The sequence below is a fragment of the Thalassophryne amazonica genome, chromosome 6 (assembly GCF_902500255.1).
Source record: "Thalassophryne amazonica chromosome 6, fThaAma1.1, whole genome shotgun sequence".
NCBI lineage: Eukaryota > Metazoa > Chordata > Actinopteri > Batrachoidiformes > Batrachoididae > Thalassophryne > Thalassophryne amazonica.
The window spans coordinates 108,275,924-108,292,312 of record NC_047108.1 but is presented as its reverse complement, the minus strand read 5'-3'; the positions used below and the strand labels follow the sequence as shown (position 1 = coordinate 108,292,312).

The 16,389-nt window shown below is 45.4% G+C and overlaps 1 protein-coding gene across 1 annotated transcript in view; it reads left to right on the top strand.

The window, feature by feature from the left end:
* Positions 1 to 1,554: 1,554 nt before the first annotated feature.
* The window catches only part of foxp3b (forkhead box P3b), a 59,229-nt gene continuing 44,394 nt past the window's right edge, over positions 1,555 to 16,389 (top strand). Inside the window, exons 1-3 of the mRNA XM_034171528.1 lie at positions 1,555 to 1,664; positions 8,608 to 8,700; positions 8,921 to 9,008. Coding sequence (XP_034027419.1) covers positions 1,555 to 1,664; positions 8,608 to 8,700; positions 8,921 to 9,008 — 291 coding nt within the window. The remainder of the gene's footprint in view (positions 1,665 to 8,607; positions 8,701 to 8,920; positions 9,009 to 16,389) is intronic.

Genomic DNA, 16,389 nt, shown 5'->3' with positions numbered 1-16,389 from the left:
TTGTGTCTGACTGTAATTAGGACGGTTAAATGCAGAGGAGAAATTTCGCTGTATGAATGTAAAATGACAATAAAGAAAATTATTATTGTTATTTTTATTGAGCTGTGGTCAGATGGTTGTTGATGCTTGTAGCGGTGGCAATCCAAGAAGCTGCTGGTGGACAACTGCAGTAATGGAAGCCATCAGGCTGAAGAAGGAGGCCTTTCGTGTCTAGCTGGCACAGAGGTCTCCAGTATTAACAAATAGATACAGGCTGTGGTTGCTGAAGCAAAAATGCAGGTGTTGTAGGAGTTTGGAGAGGCCATGGAGAATGACTTTCAGTCAGTCTCAGAGCAGTTCTAGTAAACCGTCAGGTGCCTCAGAAAAAGGAGGCAGTTCTTAGCCCAGGCTGTGTTCAGCAGGGAAGGATAGCTGCTGAACTGTACTGAGGATATTGTCAGGCCGCAGAAATAACACTTTGAAGATCTCCTTAACCCTACATTTCCTCCTTTGAGAAGGCAGGGATGGAAGACTCAGGCAGATCTGATGCATCTCCTTAGCAGAGGTCACTGACGTAGACAAAAAAAAAGTCTTCAGTGGCAAGTCACGGGGGGTGGAAGAGGTTCATCCTGAGATGCTGAAGTTTCTGGATGTTGTTGAGCTGTTATGCCAGATTCAGATTCTTTATTTGTCACTATAATGTGTACAATGAAAGGTCAGGTGCAGCTTTTCAGTGCAAATATAAACCTGAGTAAACCATACGCAGACCTAAAAGGTCTGCAGAAGAAAAATAAACATAAAATTTGACAGAATGAAAGAGGTGTGTCCAGAGTGCAAATTCTAAAAAAGAAAAAACTTATAAGTACGGAGTAGCACAAAAGAGATTGTATATAAAAAAAGAGAAAAGTGTGTATAAAACTTGATATTACACATAAAGAAATATTTCCCTCATTCCCAGTGTGTCATGTGACTTGGCTGTTTGGTTCCAGTGTCATTCAAAGCTTTAACAGCATTTGTGTAGAAACTGTTTTTCAGTCTATTTGTTCTTGTTTTAATGGCCTTGTACCATCTGTCTGATGGCAGCAGCTCAGAGAGTGTCCAAGGTGGAACGAGTTCTTTAGGATGGTGTTGGCTCTCCTCAAACAGTCAGAGCCATGAAGGCCCCCAGTGTGGGTAGAGGGCACCCAGTGATCTTCTCTAACATTTTGGTAACCCTCTGGACCTCTTTCCTGTTCGCCCCCATGCGACACTTCATCACCACCGGTGTGAGTGCAACAGGCCAGTAGTCATTGAAGCAGGTCTTTCAGCACCTGTCTGGAGCCGCAGTCAGGGCCAGTTGCTGCCTGTACAATGTTGCATGTAAGTCCGGGAAAGTACCTCTAGATTGGCAAACTAAGGTGGTGGTCCCCATCTTTTAAAAAGGGGACCATAGAGTGTGTTCCAGTTATACAGGAATCACACTTCTCAGGCTCCCTGGGAAAGCCTATGCCAGGGTATTAGAGAGGATACTAAGACCGTTAGTCGAACAGTCGAACTTCAGAAAATCAATGCAGATTGGGTCCTAGTCATGGAATGATGGACCAGCTCTTTACCCTCACAAGGATATTAGAAGAGTCTTTTGGAGTATCACCAAGTGTACATGTGTTTTGTGGACTTGGAAAAGGGGTACGACCAGGTCCCTCAAGGTATCCTGTGGGGGAGGCTACAGGAGTATGGGGTATTAGAGTCACTAGGGTCACGGGGGCAGCAGCTCAAGCAAAGCCGCCCAGACCTCCCGATCCACACACACCTCCCCCAGCTCCTCCGGGGGAACCCCAAGGTGTTCCCAAGCCATCCGAGAGATGTAATCCTTCCAGCGTGTCCTGGGTCTTCCCCGGGGCCTCCTCACAATGGGACGTCCCCGGAACACCTCTCCAGCGAGGCGTCCAGGGGGCATCCGGAAAAGATGCCCGAGCCACCTCAACTGACTCCTTTCGATGTGGAGGAGCAGCGGCTCGACTCCGAGCTCCTCCCGAGCGACCGAGCTCCTCACCCTATCTAAGGGAGCGCCCAGCCACCCTGCGGAGGAAACTCATCTTGGCCGCTTGTACCTGCAATCTCGTTCTTTCGGTCATGAGCCAAATCTCATGACCATAGGTGAGGATCGGAACGTAGATCGATCGGTAAATCGAGAGCTCTGCCCCCCTACTCAGCTCTCTCTTCACCACGGCGGTCCAATACAGCGACCGCATCACTGCAGATGCTGCACCAATCCGTCTATTGATCTCACGCTCCATCCGTCCCTCACTCGTGAATAAGACCCCGAGATACTTAAACTCCACTTGAGGCAAGTACACTCCACCGACCTGAAGAGGGCAAAGCACCTTTTTCCAGTCGAGAACCATGGCCTCGGATTTGGAGGTGCTGATTTTCATCCCGAGTTTTTGCCTCTGCGACCGCACGGGCTGTGGCATGCTTGGCCTGCCGGTACTTGTCAGCTGCCTCTAGGGTCCCACCTACCAACAAAGATAAGTAGGACTCCTTCTTCAGCTTGACAGCATCCCTTACTTCCGGTGTCCACCACCAGGTTCGGGGATTGCCGCCACGACAGGCACCAGAGACCTTGCGACCACAGCTACGAGCGGCCGCATCAGCAATGGAGGTGGAGAACATGGTCCACTCGGACTCCATGCAGACCCTCACGATACGTTTGGGCCTGCCAGGTCTGACCGGCTTCCTCCCCTCCCAGCGGATCCAACTCACTACCAGGTGGTGATTGGTCGACAGCTCTACCCCTCTCTTTACTCAAGTGTCCGAGACACGTGGCCGAAGGTCAGATGATACGACTAGTCGATCATCGACCTCCGGCTCAGGGTGTCCTGGTGCCACGTGCACTTATGGACACCCTTGTGCTCGAACATGGTGTTCGTGATGGACAAACTGTGACTAGCACAGAAGTCCAACAACTGAACACCACTCGGGTTCAGATCAGGGAGGCTGTGCTTCCCGATCACCCCCCTCCAGGTCTCACTGTCGCCGCCCACGTGGGCGTTGAAATCCCCCAGGAGAACAATGGAGTCCCCAGTCGGAGCGCTATCTAGTACCCCTCCCAGGGACTCCAGGAAGGTCGGGTACTCTGCACTGCTGCTCGGCCCATAGGCCGAGACAACGGTGAGAGACCTGTCCCAAACCCGAAGGCGTAGGGACGCGACCCTCTCGTTCAATGGAGGGAACTCCAACACATGGCGACTGAGCTGGGGAGCAATAAGCAATGCAACCCCAGCTCTCCGCCTCTCCCCGTGGGCAATGCCAGAAAAATGAAGCGTCCAGCCCCTCTCCAGGAGTTGGGTACCAGAGCCCATGCTGTGTGTGGAGGTGAGCCCGACGATCTCTAGTCGGTATCTCTCAACCTCCCGCACAAGCTCAGGCTCCTTGCCCCCCAGCGAGGTGACATTCCACATCCCAACAGCCAGGGGCTGTGAGCATGGACCGGGCCGCCCGGCCACCCACCCTCGACCGCCACCCAATCTTCTCTGCACCCGACCCCCATGGCCCCCTCTGCAGGTGGGGAACCCACAGGAGGACGGGCCCACGTTGCTCCTTCGGGCTGAGCCTGGCCGGGCCCCATGGGCTAAGGCCTGACCACCAGGCACTAGCGCGCGAGCCCCAACCCCAGGCCTGGCTCCAGGGTGGGACCTCGGCTCCGCCATACTGGGCGATGTCTCGGTCCTTGATCTTTCACTGGTCATGGAGGTTCTGAGCTGCCCTTAGTCTGACCCGTCACCTAGGACCTGTTTGCCTTGGGAGACCCTACAGGGAGCACAAAGCCCCCGACAACATAGCTCCTAGGATCATCCGGGTACGCAAACTCCCCCACCACGATAAGGTGGCAGCCAGAGGGGGAGTGCAATGTGTCATTTGGTCTCTATATGACCAAAGTTGGAGCTGTGTCCACATTCTCAGCATTACACTGAAGCTGTTCCCTGTGGGTGCTGGATTCTGCCAAGGCTGCCCTTTGTCACCAATCCTGTTTGTGCAGTCAGAAACTGGAGGGTGTCCAGTTTGGTGACCTCAGAGTTGCATGTCTGCTTTTTGCCAATGATCTGGTTCTGTTGGCTTCATCAGGCAGTGACCTCCAATGCACGTTGAGCAGGTTTGAGGCCAAGCGTGAAGCGAATGGGATGAAAATCAGCGCCTCCAAATCTGAGGCCATGGGCCACTGAAACAGGTGGATTGGCCCTTCTGGGTCAGGGGAGAGTTTTTGCCCCAGGTAGAGGAGTATCTCAGGGTCTTGTACATGAGTTGGAATAAGTTGGAGCATTAGAGTTGTGGGAGTGCCCGGTTAGTTCTGCCTTAGCTCCTTGTCTGTGCGTTACATCCTTGCTATCTTTCATGTCTGTCTCCCATGTGGCTTTGTGTCTTCGTGTGTGTGTGTGCTCCTTGTTGTGTCTGCAACTGTGGGTCTCGTCATGTGCATGTGTGTGCGCGCCTTATTGTGTCTGTCTGGGGTATATGTGTCAGTGTGTGTGTTCCTTGTTCATGTCTGGTGTGTGTGCACTCCTGGTGTTTGTGTTTTCTGTGTCTATCTGTGTTTCTTGTCATCCATGTGGGTCTCTGTTGTGTGTGTGGAATGGCATCTGTGGTGTTCACTCCCCTGCATTTGTGTGCGCGCGTGTGTGTCATACTGTGTTCCTGTCGGATCACTATGTTTTCTCCGCCCACAGTCCTTTTATTATTCATGCTGTTCAGTTTTTTATGTGTTTCTTAGAGTTGTCACGTATCTCCCATTCTCACTTGGTCTCAGTTTGAGTTCCGTGTTTATTTTCTGGATGCATGCTTGACTTAGACTTCAGGTTTTTTGCACTGTTCATTATTTGATCTATGTTTGAGTTATTCATCTGTTATCATGTTGTCAGTTTGTTCCACATTTGATGTTGCAGTTTTGCACACTTTGTTTTTGTTTTATATTTCGTGATCAGGTTTTATTTCCACTCACCTCACGTCTGTTTTATGTTGTATCTCATGTTCCTCTATTCCCTCCTGTGTCCCAGCTTTTCCGTTGTCACTGATTTTACACCTGTTGCTCATTAGTTGAGTTTGTATTTAAGATGCTCCTTTACTTTCTCATTTGCCGGTCAATTGCCTCTGGCATGGGTTCTGTTAGTTTCAACTCTGGTTTTTAGTTGTAAGTCCTCCACAGTGTGTTTTTGCATTTTGAGAGTCCCAGCACCTCCCATGTGATCTCTGCCCTGTATACATGTTTGAACTTGTTTTTTGTATCCTCACCCAGTCACTGTTGTCTTATAGTTATCACTGTGGTTCATCCTGCTGTGAACTTTGGATTGTTTGTCACTGAAGATTATTAAAGCGCCATCGTTTTTGCCTTCTGTCTCCTGGCTGCCTGCATCTGTGGTTCTATTTGACTCAGTTTCCAAACGTAACAGTTCGATCAATATACGGATTGGGGGATCGTCTGATGTTTTAAGGATGCTGCACTGTGGTGAACAAAGAACTGAGCCAAAAGGCAAGACTCTGAATTTACTAGTTGATGTATGCTTCTATCCTCATCTATGGTCATGAATTTGGAAAATGACTTTAAGAACAAGGTCTTGGATACAACCTGTGAAAATGAGATTCGTCCATCGGGTATCTGGACTTAAATTCAGGGTCAGGGTGAGAAACTCGACTCTCTGAGTACATCACAGCAAGTAGAGCTGCTGCTTCTTCACACTGAAAGGAGCCAACTGAGGGGGTTCGGGCATCTGGTGAGTATGACCCATACTCGTCTCCCAAGAGAGGTCTTCCAGGCACGTGCAACTGGGAGGAAGCCCTGGGGTAGACCCAGGACATGCTGGAGAGATTATGTTTCACAGATGGCTTAGGAACACCTCAGGGTGCCCCGGGAAGAGTTACAGTACTTGGCTGAGGATATGGAAGTGTGGGATGAGCTGCTTGGTCTGCTGCCACCACAACCCTTAGTGTATGTTCCTACAACTCTGGGACTCGGTCTGGCTCAGTCCTAAGAAACAATACAGTGTCATCTCCATGTGGGTTCACCACCCACAGGGAGTCTATAGAAAGTCGGGTTCTCTGTTTTTCTGGCAGTGGACAGGAACAAATGCCCACACAGACTGACAGTTGGTTATGGACTAAAACACCGCAGATCAGTTATCTCCATCTCACCCTGTCATCTGTATCTTCCTCTGTCTCACCAGCCACCTGCATGTCCTCCCTCAGCACATCCATAAACCTCCTCTTTGTCCTCCCTCTTCTCCTCCTGCCTGCTGACTCCATCCTTAGCATCCTTCTCCCTATATACCCTGGACTCCTCCTTTGCACATGTCCAAACCATCTCAGTCTTACCTCTCTGACTTTGTCTCCAAAAGGTCCCACCTGAGCCGTCATTCTGATATGTTAATTCCTAATCCTGTCCATTCTCATCACTCCCAAAGAGAATCTCAACATCTTCAGCTCCGCCTCCTGTCTTTTTGTTAGTGCCACCGCCTCTAAGCTGTCCAACATATTCGGTTTCACTACTGTTTTGTAGACTTTCCCCTTCACTCTTGCCCCTTCAGTCACAAATCACTCCTGGCACCTTTCTCCACCCACTCCACCCTCCCTGCACTCTCTTCTTCACCTCTCTACCACACCCTCCATTACTTTGTACAGTTGACCCCAAGTATTTAAACTCATTGAATTTCACCGCTTGTTATTCCACTGGGCTCCCTCTCATTCACACACATGGACTCAGTCTTGCTTCTATTGACTTTCATTCCCCTTCTCTCCAGATCATATCTCCACATTTCCAGGCTAGACTCAACCTTCTTGCTACTGTCACTACAGATCACAATATCATCTGCAAACATCATAGTCCATGGAGACTCCTGTCTGATCTTATCAGTCAGCCTGTCCATCACCATTGCAAAAAAGAAAGGATTCATGTGACATCTTCGTTCCACCACCAAGTCTACTTGTCTTCCTTCCATTGTCTCACCCAGTACCTTCCTGTCTGTCTCCCACACCACATCTGCAGTACTTTTCCAGTTGTCCAAAATTGCTTCCTCTCCATCCAGTCCCTCTCTCACCTGCTCACTGAATTTCACACAACAGTCTTCCTCCTTCAGCTTCCACCATCTGATCCTTTGTTCAGCTCTCACTGTCTTCTTCTTCTTCACCTCTAAAGTCATCCTACAAACCACCATCCTATGCTGTCTAACTTGGATCTCCTACACAGAATGAAGTCCACCTGTGTGCACCTTCCTCCACTCTTATATGTTACCCTGCACTCCTCCCTTTTCCTAAAGTAGGTGTTCACCACAGCCATTTCCATCCTTTTTGTAAAATCAACTACCATCTGTCCTTCCACATTCCTGTCCTTGATACTATATCTACCCATTACTTCCTCATCACCTCCCTTCACCAACATGCCCAGTGAGGTCCGCTCCTATCACCACTCTTTTATGCTTGGGTTCACTCTCCACCACCTCATCTAACACACTCCACAAATCTTTCTCCTTCATCTCATAACCTACCTGTGGGGCATATGCACTGATGATATTCGTCCTCACGTCTTCTATATCCAACTTCACACTCATCACCCTGCCAGACACTCAACCACCAACACACTTTTAACATACTCTTCTTCTTTAACATACTCTTTTAAAATGACCCCAACACCATTTCTCATCCTGTCCTCATGATAAAACAACTTGAACCCACCTCCTATGCTCCTGCTCTTACTTCTCTTCCACTTGGTCTCTTGCAGACACAATATGTCTACCTTTCTCCTCTCCATCATATCAGCCAGCTCTCTCCCTTTACCAGAGTCAGACTGCCAACATTCCAAGAGTCCAGACTCTACCTTCCACTCTTCTAGTTTTCCTCTTCTCCTGCTGTCTCTGGACACATTCTCATCCTCTTCTTCTTTGCCCAGCAGCAGTGGTGGGCACAGATAACCAAAAAATTAACTTCGATAACAGATAATTTTTAATGCAGTGCCTTCTGAGAGATCGAAGGTCACAGGCATTCGATGTTGGTTTTCGGCCTTGCCGCTCATGTGTAGAAAGTTCTCCAGATTATGTGAATCTTCTGATTATATTATGGACTGTAAATGATGGAATCCCTAAATTCCTTGTAATTGAACGCTGAGAAACATTGTTCTTAAACTGTTGGACTATTTTTTCATGCAGTTGTTCACAAAGTGGTGATCCTTGCACCATCTTTGCTTGTGAACAGCTGAGCCTTTTGGGGATGCTCCTTTTATACCCAATCATGACACTCACCTGTTTCCAATTAACCTGTTCATCTGTGGAATGTTCCAAACAGGTGTTTTTTGAGCATTCATCGACTTTCCCAGTCTTTCGTTGCCCCATCCTAGCTTTTTTGAAACGTGTTGCAGGCATCCATTTCAAAATGAGCAAATATTTGCACAAAAGCAATAAAGTTTATCAGTTTCAACATTAATTATCTTGTCTTTGTGGTGTATTCAATTGAATATAGGTTGAAGAGTATTTGCAAATCATTGTATTCTGTTTTTATTTGCATTTCACACAATGTCCCAACTTCATTGGAAATGGGGCTGTACAAATAATTATGGACCCAACTGACTTGTGTATTTCCAGTTTTAGTTTGTTGTTTGTCTTCTTGCAGTGTGCCGGATTTCACCAGAGTCCTTTTTGGTAGCGGGCTGTGTCGCTGGCCTGGATGTGACACTGTCTCTGAAGATCTTCCAACTTTCTTCAAGTAAGCATTTGTCCATTCATTCATTCATTCATACATATGTGTTGGCCTGACAGTGATGAACCATTTTTAGTCAGGAATACAGTGTAAAAAATGGTTTTGATTAACATGACATTAACATTAACACATCAATTGGTATTTTGAAGTTCTAAACTCCTCCGGCATCCACCAGAGGGTGTGTTCACTGTTGGTCCTGATATTGTTTCTGTGCCTTGTCTCCTAGGCATCTTAACTCTGACCATCGTCATGGAGACACGAGTGTTGCTCAGTGGAGAATACAGCAAGACATGGTTCAGTATTTGGAAAATCAGGTGAGGACAGGACAAACCTGACACTTTCACCGTCTCAATTTTTTTATATGGGCCCATGAATCACACACAGTCGGATCCACGAGGACCTGAACTTATCCACAAGCGATAATTTTCAATATTCCCAAACATTATTATATTCATCCTGTGGCTTTTCCCTACAAACCCCTTTAAAATGAAATACAAGGACATGATTTCATAGACCTTCACAGCACTTACGGTTTATTCACTGGGTTACTAAATCTTTAGCAGTTTTCTTCCTCTTTTTTGGGGAATAACGGGTAATATACAATATGTATACCTGTACAAACCCTAGTCCCTCTGCTCCATGTCAGCTGGTTCCTGTCAGGTGTCAGAAGCTAAGCAGAGTGGGTCCTGGTTCCTACTTGGATGGGAGACCTCTGAGGAAGACCAGGGGCTGTGTGAGTTTCTTTGGTAAAACTAGAGTTGCGTCAGGAAGGACATCTGGTGTATCCATCCATCCATCCATTTTCTTCCGCTTTATCCGGAGTCGGGTCGCGGGGGCAGCAGCTCAAGCAAAGCCGCCCAGACCTCCCGATCCACACACACCTCCCCCAGCTCTTCCGGGGGAACCCCAAGGCGTTGCCAAGCCAGCCGAGAGATGTAGTTCCTCCAGCGTGTCCTGGGTCTTCCCCGGGGCCTCCTCAAATGGGACGTGCCCGGAACAACTCTCCAGCGAGGCGTCCAGGGGGCATCCGGAAAAGATGCCCGAGTCACCTCAACTGACTCCTTTCGACGTGGAGGAGCAGCAGCTCGACTCCCAGCCACCCTGCGGAGGAAACTCATCTCGGCCGCTTGTACTCGCGATCTCGTTCTTTCAGTCATGAGCCAAATCTCATGACCATAGGTGAGGATTGGAACGTAGATCGATCGGTAAATCGAGAGCCTTGCTCTCCTACTCAGCTCTCTCTTCACCACGACGGTCCGACACAGCGACCGCATCACTGCAGATGCTGTACCGATCTGCGCAAATTCCTCCGCATGTCTGTCTCAATGTGCTGAAAAAGTGCTGATGTCCATGTCTTCTGCAATTTGTGTGGTAGTCAGACGATGTCCCAGATCAACACAGCGTTCAGTTTGGAAATGAACGGCACATTCCACTGTTACAGGAGTTTTTGTCATGGAAAGAGGAGCGGAGAAATTTGCGCGTCGGGACAGAGCCGCATGGCGCAAAGCAACGCCGTGATGAAGCCTCACAGGACATGTTCTGGCATGTCCAGCTCATCCACAATTTCTCGGATAGTCACACGACTGAAAAGCCACTGAAAGCCGTCTGAAAGCCATCTGAAAGCCGTCCTGTGAGACCAACACGAAAGTGCTTTTGTCCCGTGCCATGAGTGGCTCCGTGGCGCATCCCTCCGCTTCTCTTTCCATGACAAGAACTCCTGCAACAGTGGAAAGTGCCGAAAAAGTGCTGATGTCTACGTCTTCTGCCATTTCTGTGGAAGTCAGATGACGTCCCGGATCAACAAAGCCTTCACTTTGGAAATGACCTGGTTGTTTCAGCGGGGTTTCAGCCTGTCAATCGGCGCTCGGAGTGCGCCGCGCTCTCAGCCGCTGTGGGCGGTCTTTAAACCGGCTGGAGCACTCCTTAATCTGTGTAAGCCCCATAAAATCGTCCCTGAAAGCCATCTGAATTTTCAGAATGGTGTCCACTTGGAGGTCTCTCACAGTTTCTGGAAAAATTTGATGCAGCAAAGCTCCAAATCGTTCAGACATTTATTCGCAATAAAAATCCGATGAGAGGGGTTGACCACTGCTCACACAAAGCCTGCTCACATGCGAATGACGCAACCGACAGGCGTGAAAATACTCACGCATGCGCACGAAGGTTCAAGCTTGGCTGATGCAATCACACGTGATTCAAATCCATATGGTTTTTGCAAAAAATAAAAAGGTCGGATAGTTTTCTAACAGACCTCGTAATATAGCAACTTCACCTGCACCACAGACTAAAACAGTTAAATGTGGTTTATTAAACATTAGGTCCCTCTCTTCTAAGTCCCTGTTAGTAAATGATATAATAATTGATCAACATATTGATTTATTCTGCCTTACAGAAACCTGGTTACAGCAGGATGAATATGTTAGTTTAAATGAGTCAACACCCCTGAGTCACACTAATTGTCAGAATGCTCGAAGCACTGGTCGAGGAGGAGGATTAGCAGCAATCTTCCACTCCAGCTTATTAATGAATCAAAGACCCATACAGAGCTTTAATTCATTTGAAAGCTTGACTCTTAGTCTTGTCCATCCAAATTGGAAGTCTCAAAAACCAGTTTTATTTGTTATTATCTATCATCCACCTGGTCATTACTGTGAGTTTCTTTGTGATTTTTCAGACCTTTTGTCTGACTTAGTGCTTAGCTCAGATAAGATAATTATAGTGGGTGATTTTAACATCCACATAGATGCTGAGAATGACAGTCTCAACACTGCATTTAATCTATTATTAGACTCAGTTGGCTTCACTCAAAATGTAAATGAGCCCACCCACCACTTTAACCATACTTTACATCTTGTTCTGACTTATGGTATGGAAATTGAAGACATAACAGTATTCCCTGAAAACCCCCTTCTGTCTGATCATTTCTTAATAACATTTACATTTACTTTAATGGGCTACCCAGCAGTGGGGAATAAGTTTCATTACAGTAGAAGTCTTTCTGAAAGCGCTGTAACTAAGTTTAAGGATATGATTCCTTCTTTGTTATGTTCTTCAATGCCTTTACCAACACAGTGCAGAGTAGCTACCTAAACTCTGTGAGTGAAATATACTCAACAAAAATATAAACGCAACACTTTTGGTTTTGCTCCCATTTTGTATGAGATGAACTCAAAGATCTAAAACTTTTTCCACATACACAATATCACCATTTCCCTCAAATATTGTTCACAAACCAGTTTAAATCTGTGATAGTGAGCACTTCTCCTTTCCTGAGATAATCCATCCCACCTCACAGGTGTGCCATATCAAGATGCTGATTAGACACCATGATTAGTGCACAGGTGTGCCTTAGACTGCCCACAATAAAAGGCCACTCTGAAAGGTGCAGTTTTATCACACAGCACAATGCCAAAGATGTCGCAAGATTTGAGGGAGCGTGCAATTGGCATGCTGACAGCAGGAATGTCAACCAGAGCTGTTGCTCGTGTATTGAATGTTCATTTCTCTACCATAAGCCGTCTCCAAAGGCGTTTCAGAGAATTTGGCAGTACATCCAACCAGCCTCACAACCGGAGACCATGTGTAACCACACCAGCCCAGGACCTCCACATCCAGCATGTTCACCTCCAAGATCGTCTGAGACCAGCCACTCGGACAGCTGCTGGAACAATCGGTTTGCATAACCAAAGAATTTCTGCACAAACTGTCAGAAACCGTCTCAGGGAAGCTCATCTGCATGCTCGTCGTCCTCATCGGGGTCTCGACCTGACTCCAGTTCGTCGTCGTAACCGACTTGAGTGGGCAAATGCTCACATTCGCTGGCATTTGGCACGTTGGAGAGGTGTTCTCTTCACGGATGATGCGAAGGAGATGTGTTGCACTGCATGAGGCAAATGGTGGTCCCACCAGATACTGACTGGTATCCCCCCCAGTAAAACAAAACTGCACCTTTCAGAGTGGCCTTTTATTGTGGGCAGTCTAAGGCACACCTGTGCACTAATCATGGTGTCTAATCAGCATCTTGATATGGCACACCTGTGAGGTGGGATGGATTATCTCAGCAAAGGAGAAGTGCTCACTATCACAGATTTTGACTGGTTTGTGAACAATATTTGAGGGAAATGGTGATACTGTGTATGTGGAAAAAGTTTTAGATCTTTGAGTTCATCTCATACAAAATGGGAGCAAAACCAAAAGTGTTGCATTTATATTTTTGTTGAGTATAGATTATCTCGTCAATAGCTTTACATCCTCATAGAGCACAACTTTGGATGCTGTAGCTCCTCTGAAAAAGAGAGCCTTAAATCAGAAGTGCCTGACTTTGTGGTATATTTCTCTCCGATTGTTCTGTCTGAGTTATTTTCATTAGTTATTTCCTCCAAACCATCAACATGTCTATTAGACCCCATTCCTACCAGGCTGCTCAAGGAAGCCCTACCATTAATTAATGCTTTGATCTTAAATATGATCAATCTATCTTTATTAGTTGGCTATGTACCACAGGCTTTTAAGGTGGCAGTAATTAAACCATTACTTAAAAAGCCATCACTTGATCCAGCTATCATAGCTAATTATAGGCCAATCTCCAACCTTCCTTTTCTCTCAAAAATTCTTGAAAGGGTAGTTGTAAAACAGCTAACTGATCATCTGCAGAGGAATGGTCTATTTGAAGAGTTTCAGTCAGGTTTCAGAATTCATCATACTACATACATACATACATACACACACATTCATGCAAACTTCCAACAGCAAATACTAGCACAGACAGTATAAATTAATCAATAAAAAAAGAAAACACGGCCAGTCAAACACAACTCCCCAAAAACTAACAAAAATGTAACAAAAATCTATAAATTTAGTTCATCATATTATAAGTAGCACTCATATTGTTCTTACAAAGCCTTTTAAAGCTGACTAATGTACCAGATAATTTGATGTTATTAGGACATTTATTCCAAATGTTAACACCTTTAACAGAAATGCAATGACTTTTTACAGTAGTTTGAATCTTTGACTTCTCAAATACTAACGTTCCTCTCAAACTGTAACTGGACTCCCTCATTTTATACAGATCCTGGACATGTTGAGGAAAAAGTGTGTTTTTGACTTTATACATGATTTGAATTCTGGCGTACTCAATAAAGTCCCAGAATTTTAAAATATGTAAAAAGACAATGGGTTTGTTGGTTCACGGTAGGGTTTGTCACTAATAATTCTTATGGCTTTCTTTTGTAGTAAAAATATTGGTTTTGTATTAGTTTTTCTATGTGTTTCCCCAAACCTCAATGCAATAGCTCATATATGGAACAAGTAATGAATGTTATAAAATAGTTAATGAATGTTGCAAGAGGAAGTATTTTGCTTGATACAGGATCGCAATTACTTTAGACATTTTGATTTAACAGCTAACTGTTACGTTGTAAAACCAAAGTATTTACATAGTATTCACAACCAAGTATTCTCTTTATATGACCAGGCTGTTCTCAGGCGAGCTCCGAGGATACTGACTGACTCGTCACATATCCTCTATAAAGAATATGTGAATCTTGTCATGATGACTTGTTTTTAATGTGATAACAGCATTCATTTTATGTTGTTATCACATTAAAAACAAGTCAAAAACAGTTGCATTTTCATTCCTTCTTATGAGTTACATAATGTACTGTAAAATTATGTTTATTATAGATGTCATAATTGCTCAGATGCGCTGTGGCAATGAGACGCACTGATTCGCAGTGACACAGTGTTTGTGAATAGATTGTGCAATGTGCATGTCTAGTTCACAAAATGAGCGTGTAAGAGATTGTGAACATTTCAAGATTTTCTTTGCACACTTGCACGCAGCCTTGTACAGTTTACAATGAGTTTACTCTCTGGCATGCGTGCCAGTGCAAGGATCAAATTCATGCAAATGTCAAGGTACCTTTAGGATGACACTATTATTCAAAAAAAATCTCCAAGAGGTCCCTTTAAAAAAAAAAAAAAGCAGTTTCATGTAGTGACTGTAGCTGCACACTCACACAGCCTCCTGCTCAGCTCAGCACTTCTACAAAAAGAATCTCCATTGACATTAAAGGAGTTCAAATCAAATCAAATCAATTTTATTTATATAACACCAAAACACAACAAACAGTTGCCCCAAGTCGCTTTATATTGTAAGGCAAAAGCCATACAATAATTACAGAAAAACCCCAACGGTCAAAACGACCCCCTATGAGCAAGCACTTGGCGACAGTGGGAAGGAAAAACTCCCTTTTAACAGGAAGAAACCTCCAGCAGAACCAGGCTCAGGGAGGGGCAGTCTTCTGTTGGGACTGGTTGGGCCTGAGGGGAGAGAATCAGGAAAAAGACATGCTGTGGAAGAGAGCAGAGATCAATCACTAATGAAAAAATGCAGAGTGGTGCATACAGAGCAAAAAGAGAAAGAAACACTCAGTGCATCATGGGAACCTCCCAGCAGTCTAAGTCTATAGCAGCATAACTAAGGGATGGTTCAGGGTCACCTGATCCAGCCCTAACTATAAGCTTTAGCAAAAAGGAAAGTTTTAAGCCTAATCTTAAAAGTAGAGAGGGTGTCTGTCTCCCTGATCCGAATTGGGAGCTGGTTCCACAGGAGAGGAGCCTGAAAGCTGAAGGCTCTGCCTCCCATTCTACTCTTACAAACCCTCGGAACTACAAGTAAGCCTGCAGTCTGAGAGCGAAGCGCTCTATTGGGGTGATATGGTACTATGAGGTCCCTAAGATAAGATGGGACCTGATTATTCAAAACCTTATAAGTAAGAAGAAAAATTTTAAATTCTATTCTGGAATTAACAGGGAGCCAATGAAGAGAGGCCAATATGGGTGAGATATGCTCTCTCCTTCTAGTCCCCGTCAGTACTCTAGCTGCAGCATTTTGAATTAACTGAAGGCTTTTCAGGGAACTTTTAGGACAACCTGATAATAATGAATTACAATAGTCCAGCCTAGAAGAAATAAATGCATGAATTAGCTTTTCAGCATCACTCTGAGACAAGACCTTTCTAATTTTAGAGATATTGCGCAAATGCAAAAAAGCAGTCCTACATATTTGCTTAATATGTGCATTGAAGGACATAGCCTAATCAAAAATAACTCCAAGATTTCTCACAGTATTACTGGAGGTCAGGGTAATTCCATCCAGAGTAAGGATCTGGTTAGACACCATGTTTCTAAGATTTGTGGGGCCAAGTACAATAACTTCAGATTTATCTGAATTTAAAAGCAGTGCCTTAAATACCTATGGCATGCTCTAATCTCTGTAATAAAATTTTATGGTCAACAGTATCAGAAGCTGCACTGAGGTCTAACAGGACGAGCACAGAGATGAGTCCACTGTCTGAGGCCATAAGAAGATCATTTGTAACCTTCACTAATGCTGTTTCTGTACTACACTCAACAAAAATATAAATGCAACACTTTTGGTTTTGCTCCCATTTTCTATGAGATGAACTCAAAGATCTAAAACTTTTTCCACATACACAATATCACCATTTCCCTCAAATATTGTTCACAAACCAGTCTAAATCTGTGATAGTGAGCACTTCTCCTTTGCTGAGCAAATCCATCCCACCTCACAGGTGTGCCATATCAAGATGCTGATTAGACACCATGATTAGTGCACAGGTGTGCCTTAGACTGTCTACAATAAAAGGCCACTCTGAATGGTGGTTTTGT